Genomic DNA, 17,646 nt, shown 5'->3' with positions numbered 1-17,646 from the left:
TCCTGCAAAAACTGGGTTACACTCTTCTTCTCTCTTCCTCCAGGATATTCTATACATTTTGACCAAAACAGTGTAAAATGACTTTAAAAAATTCAAATAATTTGAGCTTTTATTTTCGGTTGGGAAAAGTTATAAATTTTGTTCATTTGCAATCTTGATTTTTAGTGTGTTTGTGATTCTTTCTACAGACTTTAACTTCAGTAACGTAAATAATCTATTCTAACAAATAATAATGTACAGATCTCGCGTGCTGGGTACATTGATAAAATTTACAATCTCATTTTCGAATTGGGTTTGTTTGCAGATTAGCACAAATCTACACAATGTACTATATGTATTCTGTCTCTCACATATGAAAACCCGGTTTCTAGCGTTGTATGTCTATAGACATGTCGCTGCTGTGTCAATGGTTGCATGCCATAGTAGGACAACCATACTTGTGCGGACTTAAAACGTTAGAAACCAGCTTTTGAAACAATGAAACAAACAATAATTTTGTAATTGATTAAACACATTGTAGAGTGATTGTTTCAGTTCTTTATACTTGTGTATTTAGAATATCTTGCACCATTTTTAACTGAAACATTGTTTAAACAAATTTCAACATTTAACATTTACAAGTTCCATAAATTTAATAAAGGAATAATAAATAATGTGTGACCATATAAAGCTATTGTATTTGTTTGTTTTGGAATTTCGCACAAAGCTACTCGAGGGCTATCTGTGCTAGCCATCCCTAATTTAGCAGTGTAAGACTAGAGGGAAGGCAGCTAGTCATCACCACCCACCGCCAACTCTTGGGCTACTCTTTTACCAACGAATAGTGGGATTGACCGTCACATTATACACCCCACGGCTGGGAGGGCTAGCATGTTTAGCGCGACGCGGGCGCGAACCCACGACCCTCGGATTACGAGTCGCACGCCTTACGCGCTTGGCCATGCCAGGCCAAAGCTATTGCAAACTCTTGAAGAGGTTTTATTGATGTTAAGAAGTATTTCCATGGAAACAAATTAAATAATCAGAATTTATTTATTCAAAAACATTACTTTAGGTCTTAAATAGTGCTTACTAAGAAATTTAACTCAAGTAAGGTAAAACTGTTATTTTATCTAATTCTTAAATAATAAACAATGACTGTAAACAATAATGTACAAGATCGTGTAGCTTACATTAGACAACAAAATATATATTATCTTGTTCCATGATATTATAAGCAATTATCACCAATAAATTAAATGAATAACTCCTTTAGCAAGGATTTTGAATAAAGGGTAAAGTAACGTACTAAAATTTAAAACTAGTTGTGATTATTTTCACTCAGAAAACATCATGTAAGTTTACAGAAACTTGTAACTTACCCATCACAAGCAGGTTGCAGATTACTAGGATTCACAAAGAGTGTCTGTACACTATTCATAAAGAGAGGAGTTATAGCTATCCCTGAAGCCACTATTCCAGTCACAAGGCCTTTGTTGTTGGGAAACCACTGTGAAAGATTTGGTCATTTATGAAGTAACTTGCGTTTAAAGCATACAAACTAAATGTTATAGTATTTATTTGGAAGTAAATTAAATGAACTATATATTGTGTAGTCATTTGGTATTTATATTAACAAACACATCCAATATATCACAGATGAACACGAATTATATTTAAAGGTAAAGAAAAACAAACTTCGTTTACACGATAGTATTACTTGTATCTACTTTTGTAGCGGAGAAATTGTTTGACCGCTAATAAAAGTGTGTATAAGTAGAGTTGTTTCTAGCAACTACAATTCTTTTGTCCAATTTGAAAAAAAAAATGTATTAAACAAGAATTTAGACCTGTGTGAATATAAATAGATTACACCTAAAAGAGAGAGTAAATACTGAACAATAACAGTTTCTGATATTTTCTATGTGCTATAAATTGTGTTATTATGTACGTTTTTATTTGATTAAATAAAATAATCAAATAATACGTTTTCAAATGAATGGAAAATTAAATTAAATATTTAAAATTGGCTTTATTATATTATTCTTGAGTAAATTTCTATAATAAAATGCTTTAAAAACAATTGTACTCACCTCCATAGCAGTAACTATTGGGTGACCAATGCAACAGATAAAACCAAAAGTATTAATCACTCCATAAGATATTATAGTAGCTACCAGACTGTGGTGTACACTCCAGTACGTCACCGCTATTCCAAAGCTAACAGATTAAAATGTTTGTTGTTTTATAGAATGAATACATACGTCATAACCTTGAGAACAAGAACTATGAAAGTTACAACACGTTACAATCACTTTAACATAATATATATTATGAATATAAAAATATAATAACTGAAGCGGCAACATCACACCTTCTTATGTTGTATTTTATAGCTTTGATATTTGTTCCACTAACGCAGGTCACGGGTTTCAATCCCCGTCGCACCAAACATGCTCGCCTTTTCAGCCGTGAGGGCGTTATAATGCGACGGTCATTCCAACTATTCGTTGGTAACAGACTAGTCCAAGAGTTGGCAGTGGTTGGTGATGACTAGCTGTCTTCTCTCTAGTCCCTCACTGCTAAATTAGGAACGGCTAACGCAGATAGCCCTCTAATACCTTTGCGTGAAATCCAAAACAAACGAACAAATCTACCAATCCAACACCATCGCTTTATATTTCCTTTTGAAACATCATAATTATCGTTGTTGCTTTATCTGTACGTTACAACCATCTTTGTTCTCAACTTAAAGCATCACTATCATTAATCTTGTTACTCAGTACCAACATCCCTGATATTTTAATAGCACCATTATCTTTTTTGTTTTTCCTTATCTTGAGTGAAGATGTTGTAACATTTTCAGTCTTTGGGTATGTTGTTTCAGACTATTTTGGGAAGTATAATTCCAAAAGTCTATTACATGTAACGATAAATTTGTTTTTTAAATTATTTTTTTTGTATGTTTCTCTCCACATTAATGAACAATTTAGCTTTCTCAAAAGTGAAACTTTACAAACCAATTCAAAGCTGCATGATTTGGCTGAAGTGTTAATTTTTGTACTTGCAACTACTGATGGTTATGATACGTGTCATTTAGTAGATTTTTTAAAGATATACAGCAATTGCTTTCTGCAGCATTCATTGTCATGCTGTAGTAATGTATTGAACTTATGGTAAAACTGCTATTTTTTCTTTCTCCGTTTTATAAAGCTTTTTCACCATGAAAATTGGAACAAAATTATCGTGTTTTTCAAATAACTTGTCAACATAAAGATGACGTAAGAAAGTCGAAACATTGTTCTGTACTTTATTTTAATTAACGTTTTAATACTAATACCAGCGGTGTTTTGAATAGAAAACTGTAAATTGCAGCGTATAAAATTATATTTACACACATCTAACTAGCGTTGTAACTTAGTACAACAAACAATCGCTAAAAAAAATGTCGAAATAAAAACAAACTTATTAAACTTTGAGCAGAAATTCAAAATAAAACTGTCAAACAGTTCGAATTTAAAACGTATCACACAGTTAATAAACATGCGTCTGGTCAGAACCTCATAGTAACGGTAATAAACAATATAAAATAAATATATCAAGAATAACAATCATTGGTATAAATATCAGAAGCAAGAAAATGTTAAAGAAGAAAAAAACCTAATTCCAAAAAATTATGAATTGAAACAACTTCAAGATTGGAACAACATCGAGCAACAATCAGCAATAACATATTTTAACAATATCTTGTGTGTTTACTAGAGTAAACTGTAGGCATGATTTTTATTTAGCTGTTAGGTAACTAGGTTACATGTCTTGTCATAGGTTAATTTACACACTTTTTCACAACATTAATACATGCATGTCATCGCAAGGAGAAGGTTGTGTCAGTTTCATAGTTCATACATGGATACTGAAATTAAACGTGTCCTAGCTAGAAGGTATATCAGAAATATAATATAACTAAACCTTTATAGTTTAACTAGACGATAGAAGGAATAATAAATGAACGGTAAACAAAACCACAACAGAATAAAATTATTATTTGTTATCTCACACCATACCTATAAAGGGCGTATTAGATTATATTTTCATAGACAGACTGACCTTAACATATTTTAAATCATAAAAATAGCGTATAGAATTATATTTATAAACCCAGACACTATGATACATAAACTAAATAAACAATGACGATATATTTCTGAATAACTTCATAAAAACTCAGTAACTTGCAGCGAACCATAAACTTCAGTAAAAACGTATCCTCTTCGTTCAGTTTTAAAAAAATCTCAAATGGCGACTGTATATCAATAGAAACACTACTTTGACTCTTTACATATGTGTTGTCATTGTGTATTATAATTGTTTACATTCATAAAATTAATAGTCTTATTTAAATTTCTCTTGTTAGTGATTATTATTAATTCTATATACATATAACTGTACATCTTACCAGAAAATAACGGAACCAATAATCATGCTCCGACGACGTCCAATGAGAAAACCTAGTTTGCCTCCAAAATAGAGCAGAGAACATGTAGAGATAAAAGCAAAGAAAATCCAGCTAGTTTCTTCATATGTTGTGTCCTTCTCGGTTCTTGCTCTCAGGTAAGAAGTTAAGTAAGGAGTAAGGTTTCCAAACGTAAACATTGTGCCGATTGCCAGATAAATCAGGAAGCATCCACCAACTGATACAACGGGACGAACTTCCATTCTACTGCCTTTTACATACGAATAATATTTTACAATTTTAACCTACGTAGATAAGCAATAATACCTATGACAATCTAGATCACACACAATTTATCCAATCGTAACAGTTTTGTAAACGTAAAATGTGAAGCCAACGGTTAATTATAGAAATCAGAGGAAGAGCTAACATGATTTATAGGATATAGTTATTTTAATGTCGAACACCAAAGAACATAAAACGTTAGAATGCTTTAAATATTTTTCATAAATGCTTTATCTCCAACATCCGTCAATTTCAAATTGGAAACGTTTCTCATAAATAACATGATAAATGTAGGTGTTTCCATTATGACTTTTGTTCTTTGGTACATTAAACACGTGCACTATTACACTTTTTAAGAACTTTTTTGCGTACGCTATTATTGTGAAATTCGACTACATATGTGAACAGTACATATGTTATATCTACTAGGGTTGGTACAGGATGTAGAATCACAGGACAATATTTCAAATTGTTCCCCATATAATTTAACAATATCATACAGCAGTATACGTAAAACCTCAACTGATCCAGAAACAACATTCAACACGCCATTAGAAGATCTGAAGATAGATTGTTTAAGGTAAGTTGCGTAAGGATTACTTCACTTTCCTTTCCAAAACTTTGTTACAACTATGGTCGAGACCGGAGATCGCGAGGTTGTAAAATAATATCGCATAATAAGAAGTGAGATAAAACATGATATATCTGGTTATTTCAGTATGTGTAAATGTTAATGAATCAAAAGTTCAGCGTTAACAGATAATATGCATAAGGCATGAAAATGATGAACTGTTGTTATTTTATGCTTATAGCATTAAATATGTTTTTCAATTTTGCAGTACGATTAAAAATGAAATCTAGACTTTACAGGGAAAACGAAAGACAGGATTTTGTAGATATTATAATAAAATATACAACGTGATAGCATTAGGCTTAGATCAGGGTCTTTTTTAACTGAAACGTGGTAAAATAATAAATTGTTTCCAAAGTCGGAGTCGTGAAGCCTTTTCTAAATGGCCGCGAAAAATGGACGTAAAACCAAAATTTTGAATTAATTTTAATTCTCAATAAAAAATAAACAGATATATATTATGTTGAGTTAAACAAATGATACAGTATGTCTAAAGGAAATATTATTGTTTTAATAAGGTACTTCTTTTAATCACAATGCTAAAGGTGGGGGAGAGACAACAACGTCATTAGATCATGAGACTCGAGAAAAGGCTGACTGATTATGTTCACACTTAAGTACCTAAAAGTTTCATAAAATGTTTATAACAGTGGTGAAATTGGGTAGGTACGGCTACCAGGACGAAATATTTCAACTTTTGTGATTTTTATTCAACAATTAAAATATTCAATATGAGACACAAACAAATCTTTGGTTGTTTTGTTTCAATAGATTTCTAAACACACAAATAAATAAAAAAGTAATTTGTAGATGTCATTAAAGTTCATTAGTAATTATTTCTTAAAATTGATAAATAACATTTATACCATTTTTATGGACTGGGGTCTCAAACTTGTTTATTGACATCAAGGGAGCCTCAAAGTGAAACATTTTGGGACCCATTGAAATAATAGATTCGATTGGAATTAACTACAAAAAATAAGATTACTGAAAGCCTGAATCTAAACAATGGCTTAAAAGCTGAAACTTTATACAATCCAGCAAAAGCAACATGACGTCTACACAAAAATTCAGTTATCATATAAATAAAGATTATTTAACTGATAAGCCATAAACGTAAAATAGTGAAGTATTGCTTGAGAAAAATAATATTTCATTGATTATATATTGAATTATTATAAACAGGAGATATTTGTTAAGTTTGTGTAAATAGTTAAGTAGAAATTATCATCAAACGAGGTTAAAGATAAAATTTGTAAGTCCTGATCTCTCACTGTTCTTAATTAGTTCCCACTACTGCTATAAATATAACAAAAAATGTCTTCTTACAGAGTCTAGTATTACTTTTTTCTTTATTTTGCTTTAAAAATAAGAGTCCGCAAAAAAATTAGAAGCTATTTTATGAAATAAACTTTAATCATTACACAACGAACCAAACCTAAGAAACACAATTGGTGCTCTTAGACAGAAGAAATAACTTTTACTCAAATTATTCTCATTACTACAAAATATTTGATCTGTTTGTGCGTGTACATGTGAATGTACAGGAAGAAAAATTGCGTCACTTGTTAGAATGTTCCTTTGTTTTGTTGGATAATATTTAAATGCTTAAAATATGAACGCATGAATGAAACAAATCTCTATAAACAAAATAAATTGACACTTAAGAAGATGGTTTGTTCGGAGATGATTATCGCATTTTTGTACATTTTGAAAACATTCCCCACTGTTTGATTATGTATGATACTTTACAAATCTTTATTTACATATATTGTAGGTAGTAGGTTTAAACACTAGTAGACAGAGAATGTGAGGGTCAAGATCTGGTATTCAGCACTACAGGGGGGAGTCAGTTTAGTTATGGATTTCGAGGGAATAATATGGTTTGTATTGTTAATAAAATGAAGAAACATTAATTATTTTGGCAAATTTCTCTTATCTTTTGTTGATAAAGATTTATTCTATTTGACTAATAACATGCTAGAACAAATGTATACCACAGGTGTTATTACATTGCAGTGTCAGTCATACTTCAAGATAATATTAGATATTGAAGTTTTGTTTACAATTTCTTCAGCATGCTTGTTAAATAGTTGATTTGCTATACATATATTAATGATATTACATCGGGTTATCATGAACAAATCCTCCTAGTGGCCTAACTCAAGGCTGGGTTTCGATACCTATGGTTGGCAAAGCCCAATTAGCCCGTTGTGTAGATTTGTGCTAAATTTCAAACAAACAAATAATAAACAAAGAAATATTGATATCAACTTTAAATAGAGATTTCTATTATTTAACAGAAACTAATACCTATGGAGTGTAATTTATTATAAAATAAAAAAATAGATCTTTATAAGTTCGTATTTTATAAACTAAGATCTATTTTTTACAACTGTTAACGTAGTTTGAAGTTTATTAAAATATATTTTAGTATGTGTAATAGTTAGGTCTGAGATTTTACAACATATAGTAAAGATAGATTAGTAGTCTGTTATGAGAAACGAGTTTAATATAAGAAAATCACTGGACACTGATTTGAAACTAATGATTTTTACTCATTTGATTACCTATGTATAGCGTGAACATGAAAGATAATTCACGTTACGGCAAGAATTTCGAAATCCATTTGAAAAATATATTTGTTTAAAATAATCGAAAATTAATTACTTGATTTATAATTAAACGTTATTTTTACGCTTATTATTGTTAATACTTTTTAAATATTGGTCATTAGTAAACAAGTGAATCCGATGCTTTCTTAAAATTATAAGTTTAAATACTACAGTGTTCATAAGGTTAAGGTTTTGCACTTTAGGGGGAAAATTTAATACATGTTAATCAGTTATTTTTCCAAAAATCTATGTCAATTTTGAAACATCACTTAACAAATAAACGTGATTATAAGCTTGTTAATATTTAACTTAACTTCGACTGTTATAGATAAATGCGTCTGAACATTGAACAAGTTTACCAACACCACCTGGAAACAACCATTCAAGTCCATAATTCGTTCTATTTTATAGAGAAATCTCATTCATTTTACTTGTTTATGTAGTTTTTAGGTTTTATAAGATATCATAAATAGCAAATGTAGAATTTAATCTGCTAGAGTCAAACTTACTTTAATTTGTAAAAATACTGATTCTGTTATTCTGAATTTGAAAAAAAAAAAAAGACCTTGTAAGATGTTGTAGGCCTGGCATGGCCAAGCGCGTAAGGCGTGCGACTCGTAATCCGAGGGTCGCGGGTTCGCGCCCGAGTCGCGCTAAACATGCTCGCCCTCCCAGCCGTGGGGGTGTATAATGTGACGGTCAATCCCACTATTCGTTGGTAAAAGAGTAGCCCAAGAGTTGGCGGTGGGTGGTGATGACTAGCTGCCTTCCCTCTAGTCTTACACTGCTAAATTAGGGACGGCTAGCACAGATAGCCCTCGAGTAGCTTTGTGCGAAATTTCAAAACAAACAAACAAACAAGATGTTGTATCAACACCCTGATTGTTAAATCGATATTTAAGAAAAAATAAAAATATATATATATATAAATTAATAACTTCTGCTTCTGAAATAAAAAATAAATACTAAAACGATTTAATAACAACAGAGACTTCTTTGATTAAATGCCTGAGAATGAAGTATCATCTTGAAAATAAAACGAAACCAAAATCTACTAGTATATATCATACATGTATTTTTAGTGTTAGTAACAACTGCGAAAAAGTTTGTAAAATAATATATGGCTCAATGTTTTTGTGAAGAAAGGGTAATCCAACATGGTGATTGATGTTCCACAAGATAGTTCATACATTTAGTTTGTTTTGTACATAATTGTTATGTTATTGAACTTCAATGTAATAAATAATAATGGAAATGTTAACACAAATAAACCCTTTATCTTGTCATTGATTAAAAACTGTCATAAAATAAACTTATTATGTTGCTATATAAATCAAAACTGACCTTTGTTATGTGGTTTCAGTGACTTAAACGTACAGTAATTGAAAACATCATTAAATGTCCTTTAATATTGCCTCAAATTATGTATTAGTATCGAAGGATTGTATCACGAATTATTTAAAATAATTGTTAGACATTAGCTTAAAATGAAATCTCAAACATTTCACTTGTTGCTGTAAACACCATAAAATAAACACAAATGGATTATTCATTTTGAAAATTATTTTAAACTGACTGAGAGTTTGAACACCTGATTGTTTATTGCTCACATTACTGAGTAGAAATTATGCTGTAATTGTAAGGTAACTGAAATGTTCCATCAGTTATTGAGATTATACATTTAATATTTAGTATCACTATTTAAAGTGAAAGAACTATGTTAATTTATTTTTAAATTCAGTGAGATATTAAAAATCCACTTAAGGTATGGTGAATATTAAATGTTTGCATAAAATGTCTGTGATACATCACGATAGTGTTTAGATAGCACAATGTTTTACGAAATTTTGAAGAAAAATGAAACAACAAACAGCAAATTATTGATTTATTAATTGTTGTTGTAGCAAAGTAAGTTAGTCTCATTGAAATATTGGATAATATATATGTTAGATTAAAAGCATCATCTACTCTGAGAGCAATACAGCAGGTGACCTGAGGAACATTGTCTGAATCAATATGTTGACAAACTAGAAACAAGGAACAACTGAAAACAGCACTAGTTCCTGGTCATAACTTATTGTACTTGTGAAAGAGAACAAAATTGATCCACAAGGCTTTGTATGCCCTAAAACAACTTAAGTCAGAAAGAAGGACGCCTTCACTTTTTTATGAATCTATTCTATTGTGGATCTTCTATCTGGAAAAAAATATATATCTTTAACAATGGGTTTTAATTTGCTGTGTTATCATTTAGCTTAAGCAATTCTTCTGGTACATCTAACTGAGTTGAGCTATGGGAGCATTCTAATCATCTATTGAGATAATATAATCACATACGGGAAGACTTTTGATGATGCTTACATCTCTGTTAAATACTTTACCTCCATTTCTAATAATTAACAAAAAGTATTGTTTAATTATCTTATTTCCACAACTAAAACACATAATTGCACATTTGATAAAAACAAAGAGAGATGTTTCAGGGTTAGTGGCTTCAGGGTTAGCTTCAAAGTTGATTTCAACTTTCTCTTATCTAATTTTGTTTCATCTCCAATAAATTGTTTTTTGTCTTGGTATTAGTTATAAATATTTAGAATGTATTGGATGAAGAGTCAAGATTTCATCATCCTATATAACCCACGATTATTAGCTATTATAGCGCGTAAAAATAAAATATTTACCTTAGTTAGGTTAAGGTTCTTAAAAAGAAGCACGAAAAGTCTCGAATTATGAATATGGATAAATAAAGTTCTTAGGTTTTAACTGATTTTTTATGGAAATATTTCATAAGCCAGTGAAGCACATTCCAGTTGAGACAATAATTTTAGATATATATGTCATACATTATTCATTTATTAAGTTAATGGCACTTGTAATATCAAATGTAACTTGTTGAAAGTTGTTAAGTGATGTTTTAGCTGCAAGACTAGAGAACGGTATTGAAAAGACACGAGCATTTTACCACATGGGGAACTGAAGCTGTTCAACGTCATAACATAGAACCACAAGTAAATGTTTGTAACATTTCGTGCTTGTAGCACTAATATAATTCATTAAACAGGATTTCTCTTGTTAGATTGTTAACCTTTAAATACAATACAACTAAACAGTTGTATATATTGTCCATAAACTCATTACAGAACATATTATTACCAGAACAATATCATAAAATGTTTTTGTGGATGTTAAAAAATCAACTTTACCATACAATCAAATTATATTTTGGCTTAGAAGAAAATTTATTGAATCTACAGATGGAAATGTTTATTAAAGCAGATGAAAGCTTGTTTATTAAGTTCAAATCATTGTCTATTAGCTTTTCAAATACATTTTACTTGTTTTTCTTTCGATTAATCTATCAACACACGTAAATATTTCTTACAAAGTAAACTTATCTCTGTTTGGATAATTAGTAAGTAACAGAAACACGAGAAATGGAACATTATACAATTAACTATTAATGAATGACTTTACTCACTGCTTCACGTAAATTGACGGTCATTTGTCGCAGAAGTGTCTTATGGAATGAAGTTATAAGGTATGGGTCAAAGTAAGAACCACAAACTATTCGCTTTCTGTTCTGCTCGGCCATTTATTTTCATTGAATTCCTTCATGGAGAATGCTATCGCACTTCTTGAGGCTCATAAGACGTTTGAGTACTTCTCGCACACACTATGTGTGTGTGTGTATGTGTGTTTTCTTATAGCAAAGCTACATAGGGCTATCTGCTGTGTCCACCAGGGGCAACTGACCTCGAATTTAAGCTTTGTAAACTCGAAGGCTCACCTCTGTCCCATCGATGAATAGAAATTTTAAAAATATTTTTGTTTGTTTTAAGAACTTCGCGCTATATGTGAAATTATTTGTCCTGACGTTTACATGTAATAATATAGCTTGTAAGCAGCTCATGGAATATATCATCTGACAATGTTAATTCCAAATTCGTTGAGTGATTTACAATTTGTGCAGCATGATTATTCGTTAGAAACAATTCAAGAGTCAATAAACAATAAAATTAAGTATAATTAGCTCTACACTACTACAGGTTATAAGGTATTTAAAATAAACAGATTTAGTACCCTGTTACAACTTTCTGTCATTCTAGAAAGAAAAAGCATAATTTAGATTTATTTCTTAATTTTTTCTGATGGTCACAAGCTCAGTTAAATTTACCAACCCAGTATAGTGTTTTGCTAAAGAAAGTAACTGAAACAATATTTTTTTTAAATAACAATTCGTATTTATTTAAAAAAAATAAGGATTGTACAAGTAAAGTTTGAAAGGTTTTAGATGAAGAAAATTATTTTTATTTTAAAATGAAAGTTATTTTGCATTTAGACCATTCATCCCCTCTTACTCCTAATATCTATGAACAAATATTTAGTAAAAATACTTAATTGAAAATTCTAATTTTTTTCTATGAACAAAGATCTTGTAATGTATGCCAAGTTTTGTGAAACACATTATTGACTATCAGTGTAATGATGCATAAACATTTATAGTTACGTGGTGGTTAGAAATTTATGCTAAATACACAAGTTATGGAAGTGTTATTTTCAATATCTGTTTTATACCTTCTGTATCAGTATTCTTCTGTAAAGCTGCACAATCAGGCAAGGATAGTTAATTTTAAAATATTTTTTTTGTATTATTTCTACTTCTATAAACAATGTCTTTGAAGTATCTGTTGTTCTACAGAGAAATTTTGAAATAAATAAATGAATAGATGGTGTAGTTTATCATGGCTAAAGGTGTTCACCTTTGTAGTTTTAATAACTTTTTTATATCTGGAGTGTTTCTGCTAGTATAGCAGTATGTCTACGAATTTACAACACTATAATCATAGGTACGATTCCCCTCGGTCGGCTCGGAAGTTAAAAGTTAAAAGAGAGCCAATAAGAATCCAGTGTATTTATGAAGGTATCCTAGCTACAACTGTCTTCTTCCAAGCATATGGATGTATTACAAAAGAATTGAGCTTTTTTTAAAGTTAGATCTGGAAAGAAAAGTTTTGTGAACGTTTAATATTCAACAGACACAAAATTTGGTGGCAAAATAATTAGCAAGGGCTAATTCTGGGCCAATGTTTAATGTAGTTGTTTTATTCATAAGAACTTTCATTTCCTTGTTTAATAACATTTTCCCCATGCAAGAATGTGTGTGTGTGTTATAAATATATATGCCACTTAATTAAAGTAGTAATGATGGTTCGCAGAAGATATTTAACTAAGGAATTTATGATAGCTGTTTTCAACTATATGACTAAAGAAATCTTTATGAGTATATTATAACAAAAAATTAAAAGTTGTCGTGATGGCTGTGTTAAAGCAATTAATTAACGTATACATGATGGATATCATAAAGTATCTGATTAACGTTGTTATAGTGCTTGTCGTAATTTGTTTGATTATCTCAATCATGTCGGTTACATTGAAAGATCTAACTAATGCGTTTAGAGTGGTTATCGTAAGTTGTTTAGTTAACGTTCTCTTGATGGTTCTCGTCAGTTGTTTGAATAACGTTGTCATGATTGCTGTGTTGATATATAACCAGGTGGGTAAGGCACTCGACTCATAATCCGCGAGTCCAACTCCCCGTAGTACCAAACATGTCGCCCTTTCTGCCGTAGGGGCATTATAATGTGACGGTCAATCCAACTATTTGTTGGTAAAAGAGTAGCCGAAGAATTAGCGGTGGGTGGTGAAGAGTAGCTGCCTTCCCTCAAGTCTTACTTTGCTAAATTAGGGACGGCAAGCGAAAATAGCTCTCATGTAGCTTTGCACGTTATTCAAAATAAACAAACATCGCTATTCATGTTGGTTGTTTTGGTGCACGTGACTAAATTAGTAATGACGGATACAGTGAGATACGTAATTAAAAATGTTATGATGGCTGTCTTCCAGAAAGTGATCAAAATAATTAAAATGGATAACCTCCGGTTTTTAACACATACAGAAAAAAAACACATGGAAATGAAATTCTAAGACCTCATGAAGTAAAATACTCCTAAACAAACAAACTATTCCTGTCTTAATTTAATGAATTTAAATGGTTTGTATTATTAAAAAACACCGATTTAATTTAATCTATTTTTATAACACGATTATGTGTGGCAGGATTATTACAGCTACTTATATGATACTCTGATGGATAGTTGTGCTCAAATCTCTGTTCATGCTCATTATTGAACAAAGAAATAGAAGTTAACGAGTTGAAGTGGATTTTTAATAAAATATTTAAGACAACAGTGCATTTTAATAGGCCTGGCATGGCCAAACGCGTAAGGCGTGCGACTCGTAATTCGCGGGTTCGCGCCCGCGTCGCGCTAAATATGCTCGCCCTCCCAACCGTGGGGGTGGATAATGTGACGGTCAATCCCACTATTCGTTGGTAACAAGAGTAGCCCAAGAGTTGGCGGTGGGTGGTAATGACTAGCTGCCTTCCCTCTAGTCTTACACTGCTAAATTATGGACGGCTAGCATAGATGTCCCTCGAGTATCTTTGTGCGAAATTCCAAAACAAGCATTTCAATAAATAAAAAATAATTTACTTACGGAATCAATGCCAGAATGTTTTAAAAGTAATTTTGATAACGAAAGTACTTTTTTGCATTTATACCTTTTGTATGCAGCTTCTGTGAAGGGGAGAGTAAATACCTGATAAAAGTTTTTGTGTTGAAGTATAAACTTGCCACCTTCACAGAATTACAAATGAATTCCAATGCATTAAGAAAGTTTTACGAGTGAGCAAACTTGTGTTAATAGTGATTTTAGTTGAGTTAAAAAAACAATGATTTGATGTTATGTTTTCTAAAACAAGAAAGTTGACAATCCAATAGAACCAGTATGTTTAATATTTATAATAAAAATCACGCTGAAAGAGAGAAAATAATCATTATAATACGAAATTATTATCACAGTTATAAGGGTAATAGTCTTGATTTATTTAAACAACTGAATTGTGAAATACTCGCAACCACTGTGGAGCACTTAGTGAAATACTACAATAGCAAATGATAGTAAATGCCTCTTGGGTCTGAATAGTTTAAAAACGATATTTTTATAATTAATATAATTAATGATACATATTACACTAAATACATAAATGAAATCACAAATAAAATATAGAAAAAGCAAATTACTTACGATGTGTGATTAACAACTAAAATTATACAAGACCTATGTATACGTCCAGTGGTAGAATGTGGGTATTATACACGGTTAGTGTAGCTAAAACATAACTAAGTAAACTACAGAAAATATAAATTGAATAATAACAAAAGCATATGAAGATCCCTAAACTGCAAGTACATTTAGACACAACTATGCAAAAACTCTTACGTTGTCAGATAGACTACTTATAGATCATTTCGAGCAAACGTGTGTTCAATAATGCTTCATTAAGTTCACTGAAATAATTTATCAAGTGTAATGATGATATATATATATTAGTACTTTTCTCTAAATCTAGTAAACCTTAGTACTCCTCACTACACCTAGTAATCTTTTGATGTATCCAACTTACTTCTGGACAAACCGTAACCTACTAGATATAGTGAACATAGATGATAAATCGATTGCTTCAATACAATAAATACAAGGAAAATACAATTATCGGTATTATAGAGATAAATTATATAATATAATTTTCATACTTTTTATAATAAATAGTGAAATTAACAAGAAAATTTTACATCGACACCACGACAAATAATATGTTTAATTGTTTTATAAGCAGTATATATGCAAGTATTGAGCATTGTTTTGATTAATACCCTCTCATAGTAATACCCTACTGTCTTTTATTCAGACGGGTGATAGCTATTTTATTTCACTTTTTTAGGTGTTTTACATTTTTAGGTTTATTATAAGTTTGTATTTCTAAACGTAAAAAGTTATAGATTATGTATTTAGAGCAGAGTTCTTCGTATCTGTTTGGTATTCTTTAAATCCTACCCCTAGCAATAGATACGTGTTTATTTAATTAAAAATTCACGAAAACTAATTAACCACATTTCTGACCAAATAATATCCAAAAACCGATGTATCTTGCTTAGTACTACTAAACCAAAAAAAAAAAAAAAATGTAGCGATCAGACACTTCTAGGCACGTTTTAGATGTACCTTACTAAGTACTGCTAACCAACAAGTTTAGCTATCAAATGTAGTTTTACTTTTCACCAACATACCTGCTAAAGGTACTATGAAAACAATACACAAATAAATAAGTGACAACATCTCGTTTTCAACAAGAACGTTCATCAGTATCCCAACTACCATAATAATGCCTATTGGTAAAGCGTATTTTACAGTATGTTAAACAGCACTTCGGTATATTAGTTGTAGTAGCAGAAATATTCATGCCGCACTTTGAACACACTATTTTAACATCATATCTTCATCAACCTCGTATGTGGGTCAGATATATTTACGATGCATTTATTTGTTGACCCATGAAAAGGAAAATCTCAAAACCACCAATAATTATCCGATTAAACAATTTGACAGCGTATGATTTTCAATATACTTTGTCGACAATACACTTCCAACACATAAAGAAATAAGTATCAAAAGTTTCAGTCATTCCCTATAAAACCTGTCAAAACTGTAATTTCTGAAATATTAGTAATTTAGATTTACATGTATATTTTCTTCGTTTTATTTAGATTAAGAATTCAATACAATAAAACGACTTAACATGTATTATATGATTTACCCATCCCATCTACCATTCAACTACAATCTGGCAAATACAACGAAATGCAAAACACATATTCCTCATGTACCCGTCCTTGGGAAAGTATTTCGTAAGATACTGACTAATCATAAAATCACCTTAGTTTTCTTATGTCTTCTGACACTAAATGATAATCTTACAATGATAAAATCCCTATTTCCCAGTTCTCTCATAAATATCATGGTTTATAACTGTCGGTGCGAGTGTAATAAACAATATATTTGAAAAACATAACGTTCGTCACAAGTAAATGCCAAATATTACAAAAGAGGTTATAAGACCTGGGCTATAAAAATATCAGTTATAGCTTCTCACATTCAGGAAAATGGCTTAAAAAATACAAAAATAATAAACTGTGAAAACATAAGAAAGGAAGAAAAATCGAAGAAATTATTAACATGCAAGCATAAGACAGTGGACTAGCAAAAAGCTAATTAAAACAAGGGCCAACGCTTACTTATACTACTTTTCAAAGACATAAAACATATTATTTGTTGTGGTTTCAATACAAAATTAAGCCTTAAATTTTGCAATGTGCTACAACAAAAGATAAAAAGTTTGTAAACAAAAAAATAGCTTTACACACATGATCAGGCCCTGAAAATAACTATTTGCACGTGCAAAACGTATGATCAATCGTAGAACACATGCAGTAGCTGAATGTTGTAAAAATACATTTCATAAATTTCAAATATAGCGTGTAAATGTACAGACTTAATGGAACAGAACCAGACATCCAGAAAATAACCAGAAAGGGAGGTAGAGATGCAGTGTATAAATAATCCTGCCAAGTCTCTTGACGAAACAATAACCAGAAATAAATACAGTTTTATTTAAGTATTTATAATAATAGAATGTCCTTAAAAGTTGTAACGTGGATATGACAATATTTATTAATATAAACATTTTAGTGATCATAAAATAAACTAAAGGTTAGATCCTTGGA

At 30.6% G+C, this 17,646-nt stretch overlaps 1 protein-coding gene across 1 annotated transcript in view; it reads right to left on the bottom strand.

Moving 5' to 3' along the window:
* Positions 1 to 1,357: 1,357 nt before the first annotated feature.
* LOC143257846 (apicoplast pyruvate carrier 1-like) overlaps positions 1,358 to 17,646 on the bottom strand; it is a 37,202-nt gene continuing 20,913 nt past the window's right edge. Inside the window, exons 2-4 of the mRNA XM_076516878.1 lie at positions 4,436 to 4,703; positions 2,073 to 2,199; positions 1,358 to 1,489 (exon numbers count right to left, since the gene is read on the bottom strand). Coding sequence (XP_076372993.1) covers positions 1,358 to 1,489; positions 2,073 to 2,199; positions 4,436 to 4,695 — 519 coding nt within the window. The 5' untranslated portion in view covers positions 4,696 to 4,703. The remainder of the gene's footprint in view (positions 1,490 to 2,072; positions 2,200 to 4,435; positions 4,704 to 17,646) is intronic.

Source organism: Tachypleus tridentatus, chromosome 7 (genome assembly GCF_004210375.1).
Source record: "Tachypleus tridentatus isolate NWPU-2018 chromosome 7, ASM421037v1, whole genome shotgun sequence".
Classification (NCBI taxonomy): Eukaryota; Metazoa; Arthropoda; class Merostomata; order Xiphosura; family Limulidae; genus Tachypleus; species Tachypleus tridentatus.
The sequence above is the reverse complement of the archived record's forward strand: the minus strand, read 5'-3'. Positions and strand labels throughout refer to the sequence as shown.